General features: G+C 37.0%; 1 protein-coding gene across 1 annotated transcript in view; it reads right to left on the reverse strand.

Annotated features, from left to right (window-relative positions):
• The window catches only part of POU2AF1 (POU class 2 homeobox associating factor 1), a 34,639-nt gene extending 18,296 nt beyond the window's left edge, over nucleotides 1-16,343 (reverse strand). The window contains exon 1 of the mRNA XM_051986951.1: nucleotides 16,219-16,343. Within this exon, the coding sequence (XP_051842911.1) occupies nucleotides 16,219-16,234 (16 nt within the window). The 5' untranslated portion in view covers nucleotides 16,235-16,343. The remainder of the gene's footprint in view (nucleotides 1-16,218) is intronic.
• Nucleotides 16,344-26,601: the final 10,258 nt, after the last annotated feature.

Raw genomic sequence — 26,601 nt, forward strand, 5'->3', positions numbered from 1 at the left:
GTTAGAACTGACAAGGAAGAGAATTTCAGGCATGGGAGAAAGTTGGAGAAAATGCCCAGAACTGAGAGATGGAGTCTATTGATTGAGGAAGAGCTCAGAGTATGTGTCAGGGAGTAAGGTGTATCAAGACTGGAAAGAAAGGAGGGTGGTGGGTTATGAAAGGTTTCGAATGCCAAGTAGATCATTTTATATTTGTTCCAAAAGGCAATAGGAAACATATTTAACATATATAAGACTGCCTGCCTTCTAGGGGAGGGAGTGGAGAGAGAGAAGGGAAATGTCGGAACAGAAGTGAGTGCAAGGGACAATGTTGTAAAAAAAAAAAAAATTACCCATGCATATGTACTGTCAATAAAAAGTTATAAAAATTTTAAAAATGAAATAAAATAAAATTTTAAAAAATAAAAAGGCAATAGGAGCCAGTGGGGTTTATTGAGTAAGGGGATTACATGATTAGATCTGTGCTATGGTAACATTATTTTGAAGGCAGAATGGAAGCTGGATGGAGTGGGAGAGAGATTTGAGTCAGGCAGATCCAAAAGTAGGTTATTGTAATAATCTAGATATGGAGTGATGAGGGCCTGCCCTAGGGTAAGAACAGTATCAAAGGAGAAAAGAGGTCAATTTGAGATGTGTTATAAAGGTGAATTCGACAGACCTTGGCAACAACTTGGATATGGGGGGGTGAGAGGTACTGAGGCATTCAGGTTCCTGTGTTGTGAGCCTGAGCACTGGGAAGGTGATTTTGCCTTCTGCAATAACAGGGAAGAGAGGAGGCAGGGAAGACTCAAGGGAAATGATAGCAAGTTCCATTTTGGTCATGTTTAGTTTAAGTTGTCTAAGTCTGAAAGGCAGCTGTAGATATAAGATTGGAGGTCCACAGAAACATTGAGGCAGGATAAATAGATTTGAGAATCATCAGCATAGAGATGGAAATTAAATTCAAAGGAGCTGATGAGATGATTAACTGCAGTGTTTAGAGAGAGAAGAGTAAAGAACCCTGAAGGACAATATGTGATCTGGAAGAGGATCCAGCAAAGACTGAGAAAGCAGTCAGCTAAGTAGGAAGAAAATGGAGAGAGAAACCTAGAGAGAAGATAGTATAAGGAAGAGGAGGTCATTCTGCAAAAGTTGCATAAAGGTGAAGAGAAAGAGGATTGAGGACTGAAAAAAAGACTTTGGATTTGGCAAATAAGAGATTTGAAAAGAGCAGTTTCATTGGAATGATAAGAACAAAAGCTGAATCATAAGTAATCAAGAAGAGACTGAGGAAAAATCTGAAAAGACTTATAAAAACTGAAACAAAGTGGAATAAGCAAAACCAGGAGTATAATCTATATGAAATTGTTTGGTTTCTCAATGAATAGGGGAAGGGGGAAGGATAAAAATTTGGAACTGAAAATTTGAAAGAAAAAAAAAGGAAGAATGTTAAAAAAAATTTTATACATGTAATTGGGGGAATCAAATATTAAATGTTTTAAAAAGAGAAATAAGAGGAGGGAAATGGAGCCATCTATTGTGGATGGCCTTTTTGAGGCGGTTAGAAAGAAGACATATAGAACAATATAATTAGTGAGAATAAGAGTCTATTGAAGACAATATGCAAAAAACTCTACAAACAAGATATATGCAGAATAAATTAGGAGAGGTCTCAGAGGGAAGATACTAATATTAAGGAGAACTAGAAAAGGCTTCTTTCAGAAAGTGTCATGTTGGCTGAGACTTAAAGGATGCCAGAGAATTTGGAAGCACAAATGAAAAAGGAGCATGTTCCAGGCATAAGGGACAGCTAGGGAAAATACTTGGCATCTTAGTAATTCAGTGCTTAGAGTCCTAAATCTGAAATCAGAAAGACTTGAGTTAAAATTTCAGTGTTTACTACTTATATGACCCTGAAAAAGTCAAATAAACTCTAAATGCCTCCGTTTCTTCACAAATTCATCATTCATAATAATCTCCTGCCTCCCAGGTTTGTTATGATAATAAAATGAGATGTAAGTTTCTCAGTACACTGCCTAGCACAAATGAATCATCTAAAACACTTGTTAATCAATTTAATTTTAGCTATTTTAATGTTTGTATTATACTATGAGATGGAAATGGCAAAATTGGTTATAATCTCTACCACTGTCCATGTTAGCTTCTTTACCAGGCTTTCACCACTTGCTGAGTCAATGAATTAAATGAATTTTCCATTTCCATAAAATCACTTCATTCCTTTACTGTTAAAGTCATAATTATCAGCTCTAAGGAATTCCGGTTGCCTAAGCTGAAGGGAACCAGGAATCTCAATCATACCCAGTTACTACAATTTTTTCCTCCACTCAAATTTCTTTTCTTTTGACAGGCACAAGGTCTAGTTTATCTTGAGCCCACCAACCAATGCTATCTCTCTCTGGACAACTAGAGAGTTAGTTTCAAAGGAGTTAAGAGAGAAGAGAAGTTCATAGGCCCCAGATGGCAAAATGCTCACATGTAGAGAGTCCTGAGAACTGAGAGGCCTTTCCAGTGCCCTCAAGGTTTTATTTTTGGTGTTTTATGACTGAAATGACAGAGGATACTTCCACCTGAAGAGCCAGCTGCAACTCCCCGCCTCTTATAGAAACTGAGGTCAGCAGAGCAGAGCTATTCCCACCTCAGGCATAGGACATCATTGGGGGCGAGGGTGGGGAGATGGCCACCCACTCAAATTCTCTACATCTCTACTTGCCTCCTGGAAAAGACCCTAGATGGACAGATCTCTTTCTCGCTCAGTCCTAAGGTCGAGGAATGTGTCACTCATTTCCTGTATGATGGGGGCCCTCTGAAAGGAAGGTGTCATCTCTATTAGTCTGTGAACTCAAGATAGCAGGATAGGACTGGCTTCCAGGCCCCTTGGCCCCTTCGCACAAGATCTAAGATGAATCCCTAAGGGACAGCAAATTGGGCGTCAGAACCTGGATTCAAATTCCAGCTCTGTTATTTGTATTTGTACTTGTGAGGATGGTTGTTCAGCTGTTTCAAGTATGTCTAATTCTTTGTGGCCTTATTTGGGGTTTTCTTGGCAAAAGTACTGGAGGGAGTACTTTGTCATTTCCTTCTCCAGCTCATTTTTAAGGTGAGGAAACTGAGGCAAAAAGGGTGAAGTGACTTGCCCAGAATCACTTAGAGCTAAACCTTCATTCCTAAGTTCTAGTCTATTCCTGTTTTCCCCCACCTTTCCGGTCTGGTTCTGATCACAGTACTATTAAAAGCTCACTTGGCTACTTCTTGGACTAAGAAGACTCAGTTAAGAAGATATAATTGAGGAATTGAAAGACCAATGGATCAAGGACACAATATAACTGGCCTTCAAACTTGAGGATTTTCACAACTTAATTGGATAAGCCTAGCTCAAGCAGCTGGCATTAAGGTCTGAGAAGAGCATTTTGTCATCTTAAAAAGGAAATTAGACAAAACTAGACTTAGACCAAGAGTATCCACTTAAGGGACTCAGGCTACAAAGAATGTACTTATTTGGCCTACATTTCTGGTCTAGGGACAGGATACAGACATAGGACACTCCAAATGTCTGAGTACAGTCCAGCTTTTACCCTAATGACCAAAGAGTTGAGATCAGTTCTGGCCTACTGAATTCAACCTACTCTAATGAGACCTAAATTATGAAATCAGTTGAGGCTATTGCAGACCATATTAGAATCACCCCCACATCTAATTAGCAACTGTCCCAAATAATGGACTTGCATTTAGTAGAGAGACAGAGAGGAGAGAATAACTACTCAAATTCCTTTATTTCTCTTGAGACCTTTTCTCTTTTTGTTTTTTCTGGCTTTTTTCCTCACAACTCTCTCCCTCTAAAGCAGGGGTTTGTAATGCAGCTCTACCTTTTGAAGTTCTTGGATGGATATGAGGGAATTCATGAATGTGAATAGGAAATTTATTTTCATTTTATTTCAATACAAATGGTTTCTTTTCTAGTTCTATAAATTTTATATCATTTAAATAACATTTATAGCATTAGATATTTTTTAGAGCATTAAAAAACATTATTCTGAGAAGGGGTCCAATATTCTTCACTAGACTGCCAAAGAGGTTCATAAAATAAAATTGGTTAAGATCCCTGATCTTAAGAGCAAGAAGTATATTTTCAAAGGTAGTGATATAGCTACCTCCTGCCTATCCCATCAGGCTGCACGAGCTAACAAAGAAGCCTGAGAAGAGGCTCTTTGAGCCCCTGGAATGCCCCAGGACGGTTACCTGTTGTCATAGCCAAAGTTCCCTCCTGTCTCAACCTGCCTCTATCACGCAATGGGCAGCTCCGTGGATGCCCGATCAGGCCTGGTTGAGTGTTCCCATGGGGCAATAACAGGCCTGTTTTATGAGATAAGGAGGCCCAGCCAAGAAGCAGGAAGGGGACAAAGCAGGCCTGGGCAGAAGGGAGGCAAAGCCCTCCTGGTAAAGCCCCTAAGTAAGGAAAGAAGATGCTTTCCCACCAAAGGGTGTTGCCGTAGATAGGGAGAAGGGAGTGGGGGATTTAAAGGGACAGTCTAGTCAACAAGCATTTATTAAGTTCATACTATATTTCAGGCACTGTTCTAACTCAGGTGTACCTTATGGGGAAAAAAAAGAATATATTAAAATGAACAGGCAAGAAATACAATGAAGGAGGGACAGTAGCAGCAAGGACATGAAAGAATAATCTTGTCTCAGACACTTAACACTTCTTAGCTGTGTGACTCTGGGCAAGTTACTTAACCCCAATTGCCTCAGCAAATAAGAATAATAATCTTGACCCCTAAGAACATGCTTTTTAGTAACTTATTCTACTCTGCCTGAGTGTCTGACTGCTCTCAGACTGGCACAGAGGCAATAGTAGCTTGGATTAAATGGACAGGGAAATAACTAGAAATCCAGGACTGAAGTCTTACCCTCAAGGAGCTTGTTGTTATTGCTTAGTTGTTTTCACTTATGTCTATCTTACTCTTTATGACCATTTGGGGGTTTTTTGGCATAGACTCTCCAGCTCATTTTATAGATGAGGAAACTGAGGCAAACAGAATTAAATGATTTACCTGAAAGTCACATGGCTATAAGGATGTGGAGGTCACATTTAAATTCAAGTCCTCCTGCCTTCGGGGCCAGCATTGTATCCACTGCACCACATTCTATAATAGCTGAGGCTCTGTCTCTTACTAGTTTTGATATCTTGGACATGTTCCTTGTCCTCTGAAACTATGCATTTCTTTAATGTAATAAATTAAGAGAATGGAAGGTTAAGGGAGGTAGTATTGGGGTAGTGGTGAGTCATGGGCAGAGGCTAAATCAAGCTTCTAAAACCTAACCCACCTTCTCCTTGTTCTACCTCTTCCCCCCATCCCTCCCCCTCAATACACACACAAAGGACAGGACTTTAAATGTTCTTACTCCACACAGAATAACAACATGGGGGTGGGGGTTGTCATCTGTATTTGGGGCCATACAGATTGGAAGAGGAAGAACCGTAATCTGAACCTCCAGTTTCAAGGCATGAAGTCACACCCTGTGGAGGTAAAAGAAGTTTCCACTCACCCTCTACCCCTACCCAAATTCAACAGCAAAGCAAACTAGTTGAGCAAACTCAACTAGAATTTTGAAAGATAGTGGGAGAGGGGGACACTGAGGAGGCTGTTCATCTTTTTCCATATTAATCAGAACTTAAATACCTTTCTATGGGTCAATTGCTATGATCCAAATCAAGAAACCTCATTCTCTGAGAGTTAAGAGGAGTAGATTCAACCTCACCCCAATAAGAGTCAAAAGTCTTTGTAAAATGAACATACTTTATTAAAATTATCACATTTAAAAACCCTGAAGGATGAGGATTTCTGACTCTATGATATGATGGGGGTTTTAGATCCAGAAGCCTCAGGCCTTAAGAATAGGTCCTGAAGGACTGAACTATGTGTTGCAAAGATGTCAATGATGTAGAGTTGAACTTAACTATAATTTGTCACAGTTTTCTAGTGTTGGATGCTCACCTGTTTATTATTAAAAAAAAAAAAAAAAAAAAGATACCACCAAAAAAAAAAAAACATAAAGGGAGGAGGTTTAACAGTATCAGACCTTAAACTATATTATAAAGTAGTAATTAATTATCAAAACCATCTGGCATTGACTAAGAAATAAAAATGTAGATCAACAGAAAAGAGTAGATATGTAATATAAAGTACTAAATGATAATAGTAACCTTGTATTTGACAAATGTAAAGATTTAAGCTTTTAAGATAAGAATATACTATTTTGCAAAAATTGGTGGAAAGACTGGAAAGCATTGTGGCAGAAAAAAATGGATCAATATCTTATATTATTTATCAAGTTAAAATCAAAATGGATATATGACCTAGATATAAAAGAGATAACATAAGAAAACTAGAAGAACACAGAACATCATACTTGTGGATAGAAGAATTTATGAATAAACAAGAGAGAGAGAAACTTGTGAGATGTAAAATGGATAATCTTTGATTTACATTAAATTAAAAAGGGTTTATACAAATAAAACTAATGTAGTCAAAACTAAAGAAAAGCAGAAAATTGCAGGCAAGGGAGAGGGGAATTTTATAGACAGTTTCTCAGATAAAGGTCTCATATCTCAAATATATAGAAAATAATCAAATTCATTAAAAATATGAGTTATTTCATAACTGATAAATGGCCAAAGGTTAAATACAGCAGTTTTTAATGAAGAGATCTAAAGTACATATGGTCATATGAAAAAATGTTCTAAATTATTGTTTATTAAAGAAATGTAAATTTAAACAACTTTGAGATATCTCACACCTAATAGATTGGCTAAAATAATAGAAGGGGGAAATGACAAATGGAAGAGACCTGGAAAAATTGGGACACTAATTAAATGTTGATGAAACTGTGAACTAATCCAACCATTTTGGAGAGCAATATGGAATTATGCCCAAAGAGTTATAAAGCTGTGTATATCCTTTGACCCAGTTATTATTGATCCACTATTAGGTCTGTTTCCCAAGGTCATTGCGGGGAGGGGAAAAGAACATATATGTTCTAAAATATTTATAGCAGTTCTCTTTGTGGTGGTAAAAAATTAGAGATTGAGGGGCTAATCATCAATTGGGGAATGACTAAACAAATTCTAATACATGATTATGATAGAATGCTACTATAGTATAAGAAATGATGAATTAGTTGATTTTGGAAAAATATTGAAAGGCTTGCATGAAGTAATGAAAAGTGAAATAAACAGAATCAAAGGAACACTGTATATAAGAATAATTGTTAACAACTAAGTTATTCTGAGTATTATGAATACTCCTATTAACTATAAAGAAAGGAAGATGCTATCCACTTCCAGAGAAAGAACTGATAAATAGAAGTATGCATCATATGGTTTTACATATATTTATAAATCTGTGTCAATTTTTTTAATAAATACCCCTGAAGCCTATAGCACTCTACTCCATCTTTCTTAGGACTTGCATTGTTGTTAGTAAGTCATACTTCATATTAGAAATGTCCCACATACATCCCCAATTACTTTCAACAATTCCCCTCATTTAATTTCTGTCTTTCATTCCCAAAGCTTAGCACATGGGAAGTATTTAATAAATGCTTATTAAATTAGATTGGACTGGATTAGATTGTGGAAATTCCCTTCCAAGGCACAAAAACTAAGGTCTGATTATTTGGAGACACAGCCTATATATGATGGCCAAGTTTCCAGACATTTCTGTGCAAGAATGCTGATTGAATTACTACCACTTTTCCTAATGAAAGTCTAGTAGTGTAGATCTAAAACATGACTCTAACAAGTAAAAGATAGCATCGCCTAATGTCAGTCAACTAGCATTTATTAAGCACCTACTACATGCCAGGTGCTGTACTAGATGCTGGATAGGGGTTCAGCAAGTCAGGAAGTCATGGGTTCAAGTCCCATGCCAATACTTGCTGACTTTGTGACCTTAGGTAAATGATTATCTGACCCCTCAATGCTCCAGGACAACTCTCTAAGACTGTAAATGAAACATCATTTAATATTTGCATAGATGGGGATGGTTTCCTCTTTTAAAATTCTGCAATAGAATATAAAATCTTTATTAGAATTTGACTTTTTGACTGACTGGCTATATCAAAAAATCATAGAACCAGACCTAAATCTTCCCCACCTGCTCCACCTGAATCAATACCACATAGCAGAAAAGGTACCAGGCCAAGGGGATCTTAGTTCAAATCTCACCTCTGATATTGTCAAGTCACTTTGATTTTTCAGAACTAGATTCCTAAAATAAGCACAGTGAGATAATACTTTTACTGTATATGATTACTAAATTATATGTATGTGATTGGTAGGAACAAAGTATTTGGCAAGCCTTAGAGCATTAAATAAATGTGACCTGTCATCATTAGCATGCTTTAAAACTTTGCAAAATTTTAGAGCAAAATGGGGACCATTGATATCATCTAGAGAAAAATATCAAACTATCTTCATTTTTATTCAATAGTTGGCTCTCTCTAACTAGAAACATTCAAGCATATGTCAAGAAATATTGTAGAAGAGATTCTTGCATTGACAAGAGATTAAGCTTTATTGATTCGTGCATTCATTGGTTCACTCTTCTGTTGTGTCCTCTCATTCTGTGAGTTTATAATTCTTTTTTTCATTTTCTTCTTTCCCTTTATTTCATTTTTTTTTTTTTTTTTTTTTTTTTTTGCTGAGGCAATTGGGGTTAAGTGACTTGCCCAGGGTCACACAGCTTGGAAGTGTTAAGGGTCTGAGGTCACATTCGAACTTAGGTCCTCCTGACTTCAGAGCTAGTGTTCGTTTTTTTTTTTCTTTTTTTTAAATTTTTATTTAATAATTACCAGAGCTAGTGTTCTATCCATTTCATCAACTAGCTGCCCCTTCCCCTTTATTTTCTGAGTAATATTGCTTTGATCTACAATATGGCTTACCATATTCTTTGGCATCATTTTCAGTTTTTCTTTGATTCTCCTTTCATAACACTAATAAATAAAAAAACTTTCACCCATTTTGTATTTATCCTCATTTTTATGAGAAACTTTTTCCTCACTAAATGATCAAGAAAAAATGTCCACTTATCTTTGGGATAATGATATCTTGCCTACTTATTTCTACTGCAGCACTACCTGTTCTTTTTATTGTTATTGTTGTTTTTAAATTTTATTTTAAACTTAAACACAAAATAAATTTTTTTTAAAGCACTGCCATATTTTTGTTTTTCTTTTCAGGTTGTTTTTACCTTCTGAATCCAGTTCTTCCTGTGCAACAAGAGAACTGTTTGGTTCTGCACACATATATTGTATCTAGGATATACTATAACATACTTAACATGTATAAGAGTGCCTGTCATCTAGGGGAGGGGGTGAAGGGAGGAAAAATCGGAACAGAAGTGAGTGCAAGGGATAATGTTGTAAAAAATTATCCATGCATATGTACTGTCAATAAAAAGTTATAAATATTTTTTTAAAAAGCACTGCCATGTGCAGAGCAGAATATAAGAGATGATTCAAATTACAAAGCAATAAACTGCTACACATATACATAAATATATACAGCACTACCTGTTCTGAGAACAGTTCTAGTAAGTGATTCTTGAGGTTTCCTAGTTTTCCCAGGGAGATGTAATAACAAAACTTTTGCTTAAAAAAAAAAAGGTAACACCTATTTGTTTCAGTTTTTTATATCAACATTGCTATTTTTATTCATCATTTCAAGTGTCACTTCTCACTTCACTCAGAAGAACCAGTTTCTTAATCCAACCTCTCAATGTAAAACATCTCAGATGAAAAAGAAACATAAGGTTTTTCCAGAATCAATGACATTATCAAGGAGTTCTGGGAATAGAGCTTTTTCACACTACTGAAGTCATCAACTTTAGAAAAAGCATTTCTGAATTATAAGAGCCTGGTTTCGGGGTCTTGAATTCTCTTTCAGCCTCAAGATTAGAAACTCCACTATTAGTAAATAAGTGGTATCAACTTATCAGAGCTGACTCAGTCTATCTGAACCCAGTCAGCCTATGTGTTGCCTATTCTACTAGATGAAATAGGAAGGAAAGACCAGCCAGAGGAATGCAGGAAGCACAGATCATGGAAGATTGTCCGACAAGAAAAAATCTTCTAACTATAAAATTCTAAGGATTTTAGTGAACTTGAAATGTGTATAGAGGAAATTTCATGGAGTATTTGTCCCCCGATCTCAAACACAATGAACCGCAGATGTTCTGGAACAGACTGGTGACATCCCAATAGGGAAATACTTGGCATTTTTCTTTTGTTAGAGAAAATATCCACATCCATATCCACAAAAGGCTTGAAGTCTATGGGATAGCATCAACCTCCTTGGTTTTGTTTCCATTAATAAGAAATGAAAGAACCTCTAAGTATATAGCTAGAGATAAGTATCCGAAGAATGAATATCTACCAATTATCTCAAATTATATCAAATATGACTCTGCCAAACACAACTAGTTTATTCCTGGAAACTGCATCATAACCACAGGAGTTTTGTAAAGATTGGTGAACCTGAACAGTTGCATTCCTCTTCCAAACATAAGTTGGTGGATCAAGAACTGGAAGGAAACACAAAGGTCATCCAGTTCAACCCAAGTTTCAGATAAACAAAGTGAGGTCTGAGGACATTAGGCAGCTTGTCCAAGATCATGCAAGTAGCAAAAGGCAATAATGGGATTTGGTCTCTCATCCTCTGAGTATTGAATGAATGGTCTTTTCCACAGGAGCACATGACCCCATGTATCACAGGTCATCAGCAGAAATGGTTGACATCAGAATGAGTCGGCAACAAGAAGAAATGTTTCCTGGCCACTGTTAAATGAGACAAGTACATGTAGCACATCACAGGAACCTTTGGATCTTTTTTTCCCAGACCTTAAGTTATTTCTGGATTAGATGTGCATCATTTTATTCACTAGGTATGTTCTGGACATGTTATGACTACACTGGATTTTTATGATTATCATCTATTGTAAATGTTTTGAGAGAACTTATTATTTGAAAGAGCAATGGATCTGGAATTGAAAAGGCTGTATTCAAATCCCAGCTTTGCCACTTACTGAGTAATGTTGGATAAGTCACCTTCTTCTTCTATCAAATGAGGATATTTCATTAGTCTTTGATCTCTCTTCTGGCTCTAAGCCCTGTCATTCTTAAAGAATCTTCACATAAGAACTTTTGTGAATTGAAGAATACCTTTATAATTTGAATTGCCAGTCCCTCCTTTGTCTAATTTTAAAGTTCTGTTTTCAATATATCCATTTTTCATAAAGCGAGGAATACCTGTACCATGATAGCTTGGAATTAAACTCATTGTCATTGCTTACCATGAGATCTTCAGACACTAAAGCAATGGACTTGGGAAGCCACACTCCTGTAGGGCACAATGTAAATGGAATTGGCTTGGAAATCTGAGGATTTACATTCAAATTTTGCTCTGACATTTACTACCTTACATAAGTCACTTAATATTGAAAGGGCTCGGTTTTATCTATAAAATGAAGGGGATTATACCAGATGGTATCTGTAGTCAATTAAAGCTTTCAATCTAAGATCCTCTCCCACCAAAACTATTCATCAATTAGCTAGGGTTTGGGTGGGGAGGGGGTGGAGAAAGAGAAAGGGTGGAAGACATATCTGTAGATACACACCTGAAACCAAAAACAAAACTATTGTTTGACTGTAATGTTCTTTTTTTCAACTAGATGTGCTGATGCTGTAACATATGTGACTCAAGACAACTGATCATTTAATTGATTTAGAAGAGAAAGGAGACCAAAAAAAAAAAAATGGTCACTTTACTATATTCTTCCCTTTCCACTCAATTTCTCAAAATTATGCAGCCTGGGGCTGCATGTTTCCTTAGTGGCCCCAAAGAGTAAGTGCTATATTTACTACCCCAGCTATTTTAGGCCCTTGGAAAATCTGGCTCATTGTTTTTAAAAGTTTTGTAGTTAGGGAACTTAAAAAAAATTCTCATTGTTTGTGCCTTCTTAATTACTAAAATAAGAAAGGAAGTATGGGAGGGGATTTGGTGTGACCCTAATGTCAGGTCCATTTGAGATGTTAAAGGAGACTCAATTAGCTTCCTAATTCCTAATTTTTGGATGGATTTAGCTTTAGATGAGGTTCAATTCGCCACATTTCTGTATGTAAAACAGCATCTTTTTCTGATTGGCTGAACAATTTACTAATGAATCTATCCATCATCTTTGGCTAAATGAGATTGCTATTTTCACCCATATACTTGACAAGAACATATTAAAGATTGACTCTGTGGATTTTAAAGAAGGGGAAAGGGCCTGTATGTGCAAGAATGTTTGTGGCAGCCCTCTTTGTAGTGGCCAGAAACTGGAAACTGAGTGGATGCCCATCATTGGAGAATGGCTGAATAAATTATAGTATATGAATATTATGGGATATTATTGTTCAGTAAGAAATAACCAGCAGGATGATTTCAGAAAGGCCTTGAGAGACTTACATGAACTGATGCTGAGTGAAATGAGCAGGACCAGGAGATCATTATTTACCTCAACAACGATACTGTATGATGATCAATTCTGATGGACCTGGCCCTCTTCAACAATGAGATGAACCAAATCAGCTCCAATGAAGCAGTAATGAATTGAACCAGCTACACCCAGGGAAAGAACTCTGGGAGATGACTATGAACCATTACATTGAATTCCCAATCCCTCTATTTTTGTCTGCCTGATTTTTGATTTCCTTCACAGGCTAATTGTACACTATTTCCAAGTCCGATTCTTTTTGTGCAGCAAAATAACTGTATGGACATGTATACACATATTGTATTTAACTTATACTTTAACATATTTAACATGTATTGATCAATCTGCCATCTGGGGGAGGAGGTGGGGGGAAGGAGGAGAAAAATTAGAACAACAGGTTTTGCAATTGTCAATGCTGAAAAATTATCCCTGCATATATCTGTAAATAAAAAGCTATTAAAAAAAAAAAAAAAGATTGACTCTGTGACAGGTATTACACAGTGAAAAATGGTCATCGCTTTTGAACAGGTGACCTTTTAATGGAGTCATTTCAGACCTTACTGCTGTGACACTGATAGGACTCCTTCCTGGTCCCAATTGGTCACCACAAGTCTGAGTTTTATCACTTTCCCTAGTCTGATCTGTTCGTTACCCCAGCACTATATGTGGGTTTCTACTTCGAACTTTTGCAGCCTCCTATGGGGCCACAACTTAGACAGGAATGAAGCATCCTATTTTCAAAGTTGGTGTTTTCTTAGCTCTTTCCAGAATGCTACTTACTACAGTCATTTCAGCTCATGCCCGGAGGATGTTTTCTGAAAAAGAAAGTGCCTCTTCAGCACTGTTAATGTTTGATTTCATACTCTGCCCTGGTACTGTAGTGGGGTGGGGTAATGTATGAAGCATTTTTTTTTTAACTTTAAGTACTCTAAAAGGGCTGACAACTCTGTCTTTATTTTTACTGACTTTTCCTAAAGTCATCAGTTCCATAAAGAGTCGCACATATTTTAAAATAAATTAGTATTCAAAGCTTCATGTTTCCTCATTTCCATTTCATCAGAAAGACTTTCAGGGAGAAAACTAAGTTGGGCCATAGAAAAAGTCAACACGGTTCTTCCAGTGATTGGGTAGAAACAAGTACCATAACTTAGATTCCAATCACATTGTCTTTGAGTTGCAGCTCAGAAGTATTACTTCTTAGATGTGAAAGGAACCTCTGAGGTCATTCATTTTACAAATTTTGGAGGCTCAGGAAGGTTAAATGATTGTACACAGTCATACAAGTAATGTAGGAGGTAAGATTTGAATGCAGAACTAGTGTTCTTTCTTTTTTACCACAATGTCTCTTAGGACTTCATTGAAATTTGCTTTGGTGAAAGGAGTTCCCATTTAGAGTATTCTCCACACTGACAAAAAAAAAAATTATACATGTCTCAAACATTCTTAATCTTTAAATACACATATTGTAGTTAACTTATACTTTAACATATTTAACATGTATTGGTCAACCTGCTCAGATCAGAATAGTGCTCAGATCAGAATATATGAATGTATGTATCTAATATAAATATGTCATATTAAAGTATGAGTATAGCTGGAAAATATCATAAAATGATCATAAAAGTATCAAAACATGTTAATGAGACCTAATTTGTAAAATATCACTTTTTGGCAATATTAATGTTGGGGGCTCAGAGATCAAAAAAGCATTAAAGTAATAATAATAATAATGATAACTAACATTTATATAGCAATATAGGGTTTGCAGTGTGTATTAAATATATTATCTCATTTAATGCACATACAACCCTATGAAATAGATGCTATCATTAGCATCCCTCTCCCCATTTTTATAATGAGGAAAGTAAGGTAAAAAGATTAAATGACTTGCCCAAGATCATAAAACTAATAAGTCAACGTACTACACACAGCACCATATACTCTGTTATTCTCTATATTATTATCAAATGTATCCAAAGGAGAAGTGTACAAATGTAGTTCACTTTAATGGGAAGTTACACATAAATTACATTTTTTTAATTGTATTTTGGATTTATTAGGAAAGGTGAAATTTTAAAAGAAACTTTATGTATATAGTTTTATACAGTGTATAATTACATCAAAATTTTTCTCCTAATAGGAAACATAACAGTGGATATACAACCAACACTTAACTAAGTAGGCGAAAATGGTAACTTTCAAGTGAATATACTTGTCAGTAATCAGCACAGTTTCCACTTCGGGAATTTGTCAGGCTTGGTAAATATTAGTATGTTCTCTGTTAACTGAAAGGAAGAAGAAGCAACATGGTCTAGTGGATAGAGGGCTAACCTTGGAATCAGGAAGATTGATAAATTACCAATTGGGTGAACCTGGGCAAATTGTTTATTTTCTCAATGTTTCAGGCAATTCTCCAAGACTATAAATTACAGAGAAAGCGAATTGATAAGGGGAAATTTCCTCATCAAGAGATCTCTACATGGGTGAAATTGCAGATCAAGACCAAAATAAAAGTTTATCTTGTATAAATTCAGATTCTCTGGACAAGAGAATGCCAAAACTTGCCAAAAAGCAAAACACATCTACAATGGCAATAATGGCAAGGGAAGTTATTTATTAAGACTTGAGAGACAGATATAACAATTTTTCATTCATATTTATAACCAAGGAATAAGAGAACTGACATCCTAAAACAACCTTTGTAAAAATAATCAGTACAACTGTCATCTCAACACAAAAGAATTATGAGAAATTGAATGATGCTATGGAAAGCCATAAAGATCTGATTTTAGGTCAATTTAATTTAATTCCATTCAACAAACATTTATTGAAAACCTGTTAGACATAAAACATACTCTATTAAAAAGACTAGAAACAAGTATTGCCTACCCTCAAAAGCATTTAAATTATATTATGCTTGAGGCTCTGATAATTACTAACTTTGTAACTTTCTTTAATATCCGTATCTGTAAAACAGGGCTAATAATACTTGGGCTATTATTTATAGATCAGATCTAAGAACAGTACTCTGTAAGGAGTCATTTCTAGTTACATGAATTTGGGATAATTTCAAAATAATGTCAAATAAAAATAATTCATCTCTAGGATTTATCTTTCCTATTTCACATTTAATATAAACAAGGTTTGCTATACTTCGTGAAAAGCAAAATCTCTGTTAAATCTTTCAAGTCACTGACAGAATGGGTCAAGGAATAATTGGTATTTAAGCATCTCCCAAAACTCAACTTCTGCATTTTCCCATGCTTTGAAGGAAGGGTAACTGTATTTAGCTTGAAGAACTGCCCTTTGCAATAATCAAGACACTCCCATCTTTAACCCACAACTGCCCTCTTCCCTTACCTCAACCCCTTACTATTGTTTTTGTGAATCATAAACTGCCCTTTCTTTCACCACAGTGATTCATACCCCGGAGCTGTGATCTGATGAGCTGTCCTACTCTGGTGCCTGTAACTTACATCCAGGCTGGAAAATGAGCATCACATGCGTGTGACAGGTTTGTTTTCCAGTCCCTAAATCACCCACCTCACGCCTCTCTCCACTCCCTGATGATGGCTGCCCCAGCCTTTACCCCAGGATGCTGGTTCCCTGGAGCTGCCAGGGAGATCCTTACTCTCAGACCCCATGCCTGCCCAGCTGAGCAGTGAGGGCCAGAATCAGAACTCACATTTTTGCCAGTGCATACTCTGCAGCAGGATGTCACCTCTTCTCTTTGAAGCAGACAGTTTGGCTTCTTTTAAGTTTGTCCTAGGTTGTGCTCTCCTACCACCAGTGCCACAGCTTGCTCAGAGGATGTTTCCTCCAGCTTTTTAAAAACCCTGAGCTCCCTCTGTGCGGGGGGTGTTGTGTCATCACATCCTCCCAACCACAAGACCTGTTCATTTCCCTTTGGTGTATGGGGCTCCTCTCGGTACTTTGAGATCCCTCCTGGGTCAGCGAACTGACCAATCTTAAACGATGAACCTCCAGCTAGGTTGGAACATTAGGAAAGCAAGTAGAACTAGGGAAATGGGAGGGGAGGTCCTGCAAAAACTGGTGTGCATGTATGTGTGCACACAACTTAGTTTCAAGTATCATACCTCATTATGATGAGCCTGGAGTATCATAACATCGATGATGAGTCTGGAGAACCCTCTGTAAGAGATTTGGGGTTTTTTTTAATTGAATATTAAACACTCAATAACACTGGAATGTCATTACATCTCAAACTCTCTCTGGTCTTCTGCTTAGGAGAAATACTAATCCCTGGGGGTCACCCTAGCTCAACAGGAGGAAACACCTGTAGAGACTTCAAGCTTCACTAAGCAACCTTCTCAATTCTTTTAATACTGTTCTTCTGTTCCAACCATTTTGAAACATAACAACGCCACCAAAAAAGATGGCAGCTTCCTGAGCTAAAAATGACATGATAGGGCTAGGTCATCATCAAGGTCTCTTCTAGTCCTAACGCTCTGAAATCACATGGTGTAGAGTAAGGAATACTGGAAACACTGGAAGCAATGGACCTGGATTTCAATCCTACCTGTGACATTTACTGTTTCTAAAACCTTGGCCAAAGTTTCTTAAATTCCTTTTACTTCATTTTCATTACCTACAGAATAAATATATTAGAATAGACAATTTCTGAGATGTCTTTCAGCTCTAGAGCCTATAATTCTAATGTTAGAATATAATATAGGTGCCAAAAGAAGGAGGAAAGGGAAGGAGATCTGGTTTAATTTATTTCTCAAGGGTGACTCAGCATGCTGGAAGGGAGAAGGGAGTCAAAAGACCTGGGATTCATTTTCCTGTGTGACCTTTTCTGATTTTCAGATTCTTTATAAAATTAAGTAATTGGACCAACTGGTTTCTATGGTCTTGTAGCTGTAAAGATGGACAGAGCCCTTCTCCTTGTATTATTGCCTTAAGGTGGATGGGGTGGGATTAATCTTTGAGAGAACTGAAATAGAGAGAAGGCCCACTGTGTGTGCCTGGGGATGCCAGCCTTTCAGACTCCTACACCAGTTCCCAGAACCACTGATGCTTGAACATATACTGACTCATCAAATGGAACTATTAGTCAAGATTCAGGACTAAACAGTTAATCTGAGAGGCTCTAAAGTATTTTCCTCCTTGCTCAGGAGCTGCTATCAGCTGTGATCTCGCTTTGATGGACTGGGGGCCTGGAGGAAAGATGTTAGGTAAAAGGGTCTTCATAATATGGGTAACTCAATCAAAGAACCAGGAGAATCTAAGTGACTTTTCTAAGTCTTGAGATTCAAACTCAGAGAGGTTCTATGTAATCAGTCACTTGTTTCTCTATTATATGATAGGTGGTAGCATCCTACAGCCTTCTGGCTACACTAACAAATTTCCACTGAAAACAATGTTACATAAACCATCCTCTTTGGTTCAGCCACAGAAAGTCTAGGTTTGAGCACCAGCTCTGTTACCTATTTAGCTGTATGGCCTCAGGAAAGTCACTTAATCACCATGTGTTTTGTTACCTCATCTATAAAATGGATATAATACTACACTACAAGGAGTAATTAGGAGAGTCAGATGAGAAAATGTGCATAAAGTATCTTTGTGATCCATAAATTTATGGCAGAGTCCTTCACAGTCAAAGTCATTGAACTCATTCTACATATGCTATAACAAGATCATGTAGGTATTTAAAAGCTGGTTTAAATTTAAATTTAAAAACATGATAGTCCATTGCATTGGAGGGTTTGTTGAAGGCTGCATAGTCCAAGTAACTTTATTTTAGGGAGAGACCAAACAATTTCCTCAAAGTTACCGAGAAAATAAGTAGGAGGGCCAGAATTTGAAACTTCAGCTTCTGCCCTTGCATCAAATATTCTTTCCACTAAGGTTTTATTATCATTATTACTACTGTAAGCAGGTGGGACTAGAGTTTGCATCCTCTGGGGCACCTGGATAAATTACCATAGCATGGGGGTGGAGAACATGGGATTGACAGTGCAGAAGCAGGAGTAGACTAGATATGATAATAGCAAAAACAAAATAAATAGCAGAAAACAGGCCCACAAACATGCCCAGTTATAAACTCTGGTTCCTCCACCAACCATGGGACATGGGAAACAGATTCTAAGTCAGGGTTTCCAGCAAAGATACCAGATATCTTTGACCACATCTAGACAGGTATTTTTAGAAATGAGAATTTACCACATCTTTCAGTTATGAGGGTAAGTAAATATTTGTCATGAAGACACTTCGTGCTTCAGAAGCCAAGTTCCAGCTTTAAGGCATTGATTCAAACCAACTAGAGTGGCCAAGGCACACAAAGGACAGCAAAACATCTGGATGAACAGTAAACAGTCAACCATGCATATGTTTTCAATTACAGGTGTGTTCCTAATTTTAAAAACCTAATGAATTGACAAAATTTGAAGGAGGTGAACTGATACATTAGGATTCTTTGCTTTTCCAGAAGGTTTTCATAGCAGGAGTTTCTAAAATAATTTTCCCTATTAGCTTTGATGATTTTATTCTTTTTGTAAAAATTCTTTTGATCCAGAATATTTCAGAAATATTTCTATCATATAAACTAAGTCACACCTAAGGTAACACCTAGACATCACACAGAATGAAGATCCATTTTTCACTTTTCTTCTGGCTATTTGTTGTTTACCCAGCAGGTGGAAGTATGCAGATTAGGTGCATAAATACCTGAATGTTCTATGTAAGTATAATTATCCTTGGAAGTTTTTTCAAGGATCATGAAACAGAAAAATTAGTTACAAAGAAAGATTAACTTCTAGTTCCACCTCTACCACTTCATCCCTCAGTGCCTCAGTTTCCTCATTTGTAAAATGGAGATAAAATACTTTATTTGAACCCTGCATTGAGTTTTTAGCTTTATCATTTACTATCTGAGTGACATTGAGGGGGAAAAAATCACTCCCCCTTTCTAGTCCCTGGTTTAGCCATCTGTAAAATGAGGGGATTAGATCAGATGTTCTCCAGGGCCCCTTTCTGTTCTGAATCTATGCTCCTGGATTTCTTCTGATACTACTGACCTCTAAGGTTAGTTTTGAGGAATTGTTTTCTCTCTTTTAAAAGATAAAGAAATGCAACCAATATTCAAAGTTAGCTTTGACCCTCCTACAGTGAAGCAAGCTATTCTGTCTGGCCCTCGGTTTCCTCAACTGTAAAATGAAGAGGGGCAACTAGATACCTCCTAAGGTGCTATCTGGACTTAACATTCTATGAATCTTTTTTGATATAAGCAAATGATTTTCCATTTCTCTTTTTCACATTGAAGCCACTGAGGCAAGTAATTCATTTTTTCCTGTAAGGCAATGACATATTGCAATGTCCTTTCTAATTGAGGTACTTGTTTGAGAAAAGAATTTCCTTGCATTTTTCTATTCAAAGGAGAAATGGAATATAGTTCACCTTTCAGGCTTCATCACTTCCCAGAGTATTTAGCACAGAGGGTCTCAGTATCCAGTTCTCAATACTTGTTTGTTGAATGGAATGGAAACAGATCTGATGTGGGAAACCTGCCATCATAAGCTGCTTGCCTCAGTTCCTAGTCAACACCTGCAAGCACTTCTAACAGCTGCATGGCAAGTTACTTATCAAGAAGTTGGCTTACTGGTTGGGATTTAAGGCTTTATCATCCACTAAGTAATTATACATTATGACTTGGGAACAATTCAGAGGAAGCAGAAATAGCAGTGTTCAAACAAAGTTTGCAAGATCTGTGCCCAAACCAGGGCCATGTGGAGAAGGTCCAAGGCTCTAGCAGCCAAAACTGTTATCTCCCTGTAATCACTGTAGCCTAGCCCTGTGTGGCAGATTTTGCAGGTCTAAATCCATGCCTGGGAGCCTTAGATTCACAATTTGCTCATTTTGGTGATATTCTAGAATAATTAGTACCTCCTTCCCAGGAAGCTCTGACTTAGGACAGATGTCTTCTACACTCTTTCCAAGATTGGCAGCTGGTAAATATCACTGCTCCCATTTCACAGATGTGGAAATTAAGAATCAGATGGGTGTAAATCATTCAGAAAGATAGTCAGAAAAAGTAACCATTTTGTCCTTGTTGTTTGTGCTGTCCCCAGAGCATTGGGGGAAAAAATAGCCTCTTCAAAAAATGTGCAAACATGATTTCCATGCACTCCTCTATTTCAGAAGTAACATGTTCTAAAGATGGCTTCCCACAAAAGAAAGAAAGCACTACAAGGATGGTTAAACAATTAAAAAGTGACTTTTATTTTTCTCTAAAGTCCTCCAAACCCATTACATTAGTCTGTCCCCACTTCTACTTTGGAAGTTTTAATGAAATAAAATTCTGTTCTTATGGTAGCATGAAGCATTGTCTGAGCGCATGCCATGATCTCCCACAACTCTTGAATAGGATCTGTCATCACTAACTACACTTTTAAAGACCTAATTTATCTCTGTAAAATTATCCAGATGGATCAGTGGTCAGTAATCATGGTACTCCTGCAAGCTGAAATGAGTTCTAGATACACAGGTAAAGGATTTGAGTGCCTCATCCGAACAGGAATTTTTTTTTTTTTTTGCCTGAAGCAGAAACTTCCTAGGACAATATAGCTTCTTTGAGGAAAAGTCATGCTTTAATTCCACATTTTTATCCTGGTATCTTCAAGCATCAAGTACAGAGCATTGCTCTTAGTAGTTGCTTAATAAATGCTTTTTGCATGACTGATTGAATGGAATTATCCCAGTATGCATGGACTCCTTTGATGGGCACATAGTCACTAGGGACATGTGTAGGTCCTGCCTATCTCTGATAAGCATGCTTCCCTTCCTTCTGCGTTAGTATACTTTCTGCCCAACCCAGGAGAAAAAAATAAAGGAAGTTGGCTGAATGGTTGAAATGATTTGCCGTTGGTCAATCTCCCAAGAGAGCAACATAAAACTAGTTCCTCTTTCTGAAAGACCAAGCTCTCCATAGACCCAATATTTTTCACCTGGTATAAATATTGCGCGCCCAAATACCACGCAAATAGAAGAACAGACATGTAATAAAGACAAAAGTTATTTTTGTGCATTTGAGTTTATTCCAAAAAGGATAAAAATCCTAACATGTCAAGGCAAATCTCTTTACATTCATGCCATTCTCTCTGGAGCCCAGCCCAGCTGTTGAGCAATTTCTGTCACAGATAGAATTGCAGCATTGACAGGTGCCCAGCTTCTTCTAAACCATCAAGTCTCCAGATGGGCAATGTTAGGAAAGTTAAGAAATAATGATAATAGGGGCAGGTAAGTGGCACAGTAGATGGATCACTGGCCCTGAAGTCAGGAAGACCTGAGTTCAGATCTGGTCTCAGACACTTAACACCTCCTAACTATGTGACTTTGGGCAAGTCACTTAACCCCAAATGCCCCAGCCAAAGAAAAGAAAAAAGAATTAATGATAATAACAAAAACAATAACATTTACATAGGAACTGCAGAGTGCTTTACATATGTTATCTTATTTGATTTTCACAGAACTCCTGTAAAATAATTACCATTATTTATCTTCATTTTATAGATTAGGAAACTGAGGCACAAAGAAATTATGTGATTTACCTAGCATCACATAGCTAGTAAATAATCAAGGCAAGACAATATCATTTCATTGACTCTTAAAGGCTGATGCTTTGTCCATTTCACGAAGCTTCTTCTCTAGGATGAGATGATGATGATGATGATGATGATGATGATGATGATGAAGATGATGAAATGACATGATAATGAGAATATCAGTGATGGTGATGATGACAACTACTTAAAAATGTAATCAATGACAAAGTTGTAAGAAATCTCAGCACTCACTTAGTCTCACCCCTTCATTATGTGGATTAGATAAAGTTCAGAAAGATTAATTAACTTGTCCAAGATCACATAAGTAGCAAGTAGCATAATCAAAATTTAGACCCAAGTCCTTTGACTTTAAATCCAAATCTCTTTCCACTGTATCACAACTCATATATCTTGTCAATCTAAAAATAAGCCTTTGCTACTGAGATCCATCAACTGCTTTTACTAAGTAGCAATCTAGTGAAGGAGGCTTTGTGGTAGCCATAGAAATGCTATAAAGGTGAAACTGATGCAGCAAACCAACTAATTCTAGCCCCAGAAGGCTCCATGAGTCCCATCAGTCAATCAATCAAGGATTTATCGTTTGTTCTGGCAGTTCTTGAGCTCACAAATTCTTCTGATTCAGGAAACATAAGCTCACTTCTTTGTAGAAAAGGGAAAAGAAGCATAAACAATTAGCATTTACATAGTGCCTACTATGTTTCAGTGGACATCTAGGTGGTTCAGTGGACATCTAGGTGGTGCAGTGGACAGAGCACTGGGCTTGGAGTTGGCAAGTCTCATCTTCATAAGTTCAAATCCAGACTCAGATACTTACTAGCTATGTCACCCTAGGCAAGTCACTTAATCCTGTTTGCCTCAGTTCCTCATCTATAAAATAAGCTCAAGGAGGAATTGGCAAACTGCTTCAGTAACTTTGCCAAAAAGACTCCAAAAATAGGGTCAGAAATGACTGAACAACCATGGGCCAGCCACTGTATTAAGCACTTTAGAAATATTATCTCATCTGATCCTCATGACATCCCAGCAAGGGAGGTGCTATTATTATTGCCACTTTATAGATGAGGAAACTGAGGCAAACAAATGTTACATGATTTACCTAACATCATGCAGTGACTGAAGTATTGGAATCAGGTGTTTCTGATTCAAGGCCCAGCTCTAATCATTTGCACCAGTCACCTCCCTGGCATAGAAATGGAAAGTGTGGTTATCTTTCCACAAGTTTCATTTCCAGTTGACATCTTAAAAGCAAACTCACTTAGCTAACTCAGTCTTCTGGGTTCTTCTGGGTAACCTCCAGCCATTTCCTATTGGATAGAAGAAAGATTTGTGTCTCTCTTGTTTTTAAAATTTCCAAATCAGCACAAAAAAAATTTATAGTGCTACCTGAAAAAGCAGGGGCAAAACACATGAACAACATGCGGGATAATTAACATGTTAGATGGCATGTTTACTTTATATTCTAATTGTTTGATGGATGCATATTTTCTTTGGTATGACTAGGGACCATTTACTCATACAAATCACAACCTTTCCATGCCATCTCATTCTGTGCAATTCCTGTACAGGTATTTTCATAATTCTTAAACAGAGGATCACCCAGAATCACTGAAGACATTCCTCCCATTCTTTTAACATGGTAGAAACACTAGTTACTTTAGCTGTTAATTATTACTTATTTAATTTATTACTTATTATTTAACAATCAGGGTATGTTGATAAATGTTTAATAATAAGCTCTCAAAAATATAGATATGAAACATTTTAAAGTTCAATCTGCATGAACAACATTTTCTGCATCACTTTCTTAGGTCTATAAATCAATAACAATAATCAATGCCCAATTTGTATCATTTGCCAATTTTCAATGTATAGATGTTCACATTAAAAATTAACAACTCTCATGAGACAGTATGAGCTGTCTACTTCTCCCTTCCCCTTTCCAATAATATATATCTTCAACAGAGTCTTATATATCACTTCTCATACACAAGTTCATTATTGATAACATGATATAGCTTACTTAAACCAGTCATGCAGCTTTCTATTTTCCTTTGAGATAGCTATATCTTTGATTAGTCTGAGATCATAGCATCCATGGATTCATATGCAGAGAGCATCACTAGGAGAATATTGATGCAATACAAATGAGATTTTGTGTCAGCAAGAAATTTAGGGTCATTGAAAGCCCTGAATGTGATCCTGTTCACTCTCCTACTCAATTCAAGACTCAGCTCTTTATACAGCTGAAGTGCCAGTCCAAGTACCTATCATAGTCTGGACAAGGTATGTTTTCATCTACTTTGTTTTTCTACTGTAAATCAGATTTTTTTTTGCATTTATTACTCTTCATTGAGGAAGCTTTGAAGTATTCCAGAACACAGTGCACATTTTCTACAATGTCATTAGCTAATAGAAGCATTTGTAGGACCTTGCCATGAGTAAGGATTCCTTCTTTTGCTTAGATATTGTGTAGGATGGCCTCTACATTATTGGCAAATACCACAGGTTAACAAAAGTTTCCCTGTTTAGTACCTCCCTAATGGTTGAGTTTCAGAGTTTTAAAATATGAGCAGAAAAGCTCTACAAAGAGAGGCAAAGCCAAGATGGCAGAGTAAGGGCAGGGACTCACCTACACTTTCCCCAAAATCCCTCCAAACACCTTTAAATAATTACCCTCAACAAATCAAAGAGTGGCAGAAGCCACAAAAAGATGGAGTGAAACAATTTTCCAGCCCAAGACAACTTAGAAAGTGTGAAGAAAAGATTTGTTGCATCAGGCTAAGAGAGGAGTTCAATCCAGTGCAGATCTTTTCAGAAGAGCCCCAGCAAACCAGCAGCAGATCTCAGGGCCAATGAATCAGAGGCAACAGTGACAGTTTGCAGACCCCCTTATGTAATGTTCTTCTCTAAAGTATAATGTTCTCTGGGAGCAGGTTTTTGGGGAGGGCTTCTGGAGCAGTTTTCGTTTCAGTTCTGTGTAATAATCACCTCAAATGCAGCCAGGGATTAAAGTCCAGATCCTTTGTTGTCTCTGTCCAAGTCTTGTCCTTCCTTGGGCCCAGTTAGCTTTCTTAGAGGCCTATCTCTCTCCTTGGTCCCTGCCATTAGTCCTTTGCCTCTGCCAGCTTCAGCCTCTAGCTCCCTTGGAATGTCTCCAGCCAGCACAAAGATGGAAGTTGAAATGAATCTGTCTCCGCCTCCGAAAGTGGGCTTGTGGGTCTGGCCCTGAGAGCTTCTTGCTTATATACTGTGCACTGAGTACACTCCAATCATTACATAACTAGGAAACCATTATTTGTTATAAGATTAAATCGATGCTAAATTAGATTTAACCATTGTCTCCTCAATTCCACATGATGATCAGATCAATCATACTGAACCATGCTAAATTAGGTAATTATTGTCTCTATCAATTCCACTGTCTTAGTATCTTGTAAGAATCATAACACCTTTAGATCACAAACAGTGAGGAGACCAAACAATGACTCAGAAGGTTGTTTACAAGGGTCCCTTTGCTGGCACGAGGGGCAGGATTCTGTTTCTTTGCCTATAGAGTCCACAGTTTTAGTCCCAGTGCAAGAAGAAGCACTAGCATAGCAGATCTTGTGGCTGAAAGGGAGCAGGGATCCTAGTCAGAGTTCCAGGGTTGAAAAGAGTGTTCTTTCACAAAACAGTGCACAGGATGCAAGAGGAGCAATCACACCTCTCCCTAAACCATACCATCTTGGAATTGTCAAAAACTTACAGGTCCCCAGAATTATCTCTGAAAACAGCTGCACAAAAAAACCTGAAGCTTGGGATAATACCCCCTCTACTTAGGAAGTAAAGCTCTACTTTAGCATAGAGTTAATAGTCAAAAAATAGGCTAGAAAGTTATTATGGTGATAAGGAAGATCCACCCAGAAGAGGTTGAGGAAAAATGGGAAAAAGAAATAAGAATGATGCAAGAAAATCATGAAAAAAAATCAAAACCTTGATAAAGGAGGCAAAAAAAAAATACAGAAGAAAATAACTTAAAAAAAAAAACAGAATAGGTCAAATGTTAAAAAAGAGGTACAAAAATGCAATGAAAAGAAGAATGACTTGGAAAAAAAACTGGCCAAATGAAAAAAGGAAATACAAAAATTTACTGAAAAGAAGAACCCTTTAAATAATAGAATTGGCCAAATGGTACAAAAAGCTCACAGAAGAAAATAATTCCTTAAAAATTAGAATGGGGCAAGCGGAAGCTAATGACTTTGAAGATATCAAGAAACAATCAAACAAAATCAAAAAAGTGAAAAATTAGAAGAAAAATGTAAATATCTTCTTGGAAAAATAACTGATCTGGAAAATAGATTTAGGAGAGATAACTTAAGAACTTTTGGACTATCTGAAAGTTGTGATAAAAAAAATGCCAAAATATCATCTTTCAAGAACTTATCAAGTAAATGTGCCCTTATATTCTAGAATCAGAGAATAAAACAGAAATTTAAAGAATCCAC

This window comes from Antechinus flavipes, chromosome 3 (genome assembly GCF_016432865.1).
Source record: "Antechinus flavipes isolate AdamAnt ecotype Samford, QLD, Australia chromosome 3, AdamAnt_v2, whole genome shotgun sequence".
NCBI lineage: Eukaryota > Metazoa > Chordata > Mammalia > Dasyuromorphia > Dasyuridae > Antechinus > Antechinus flavipes.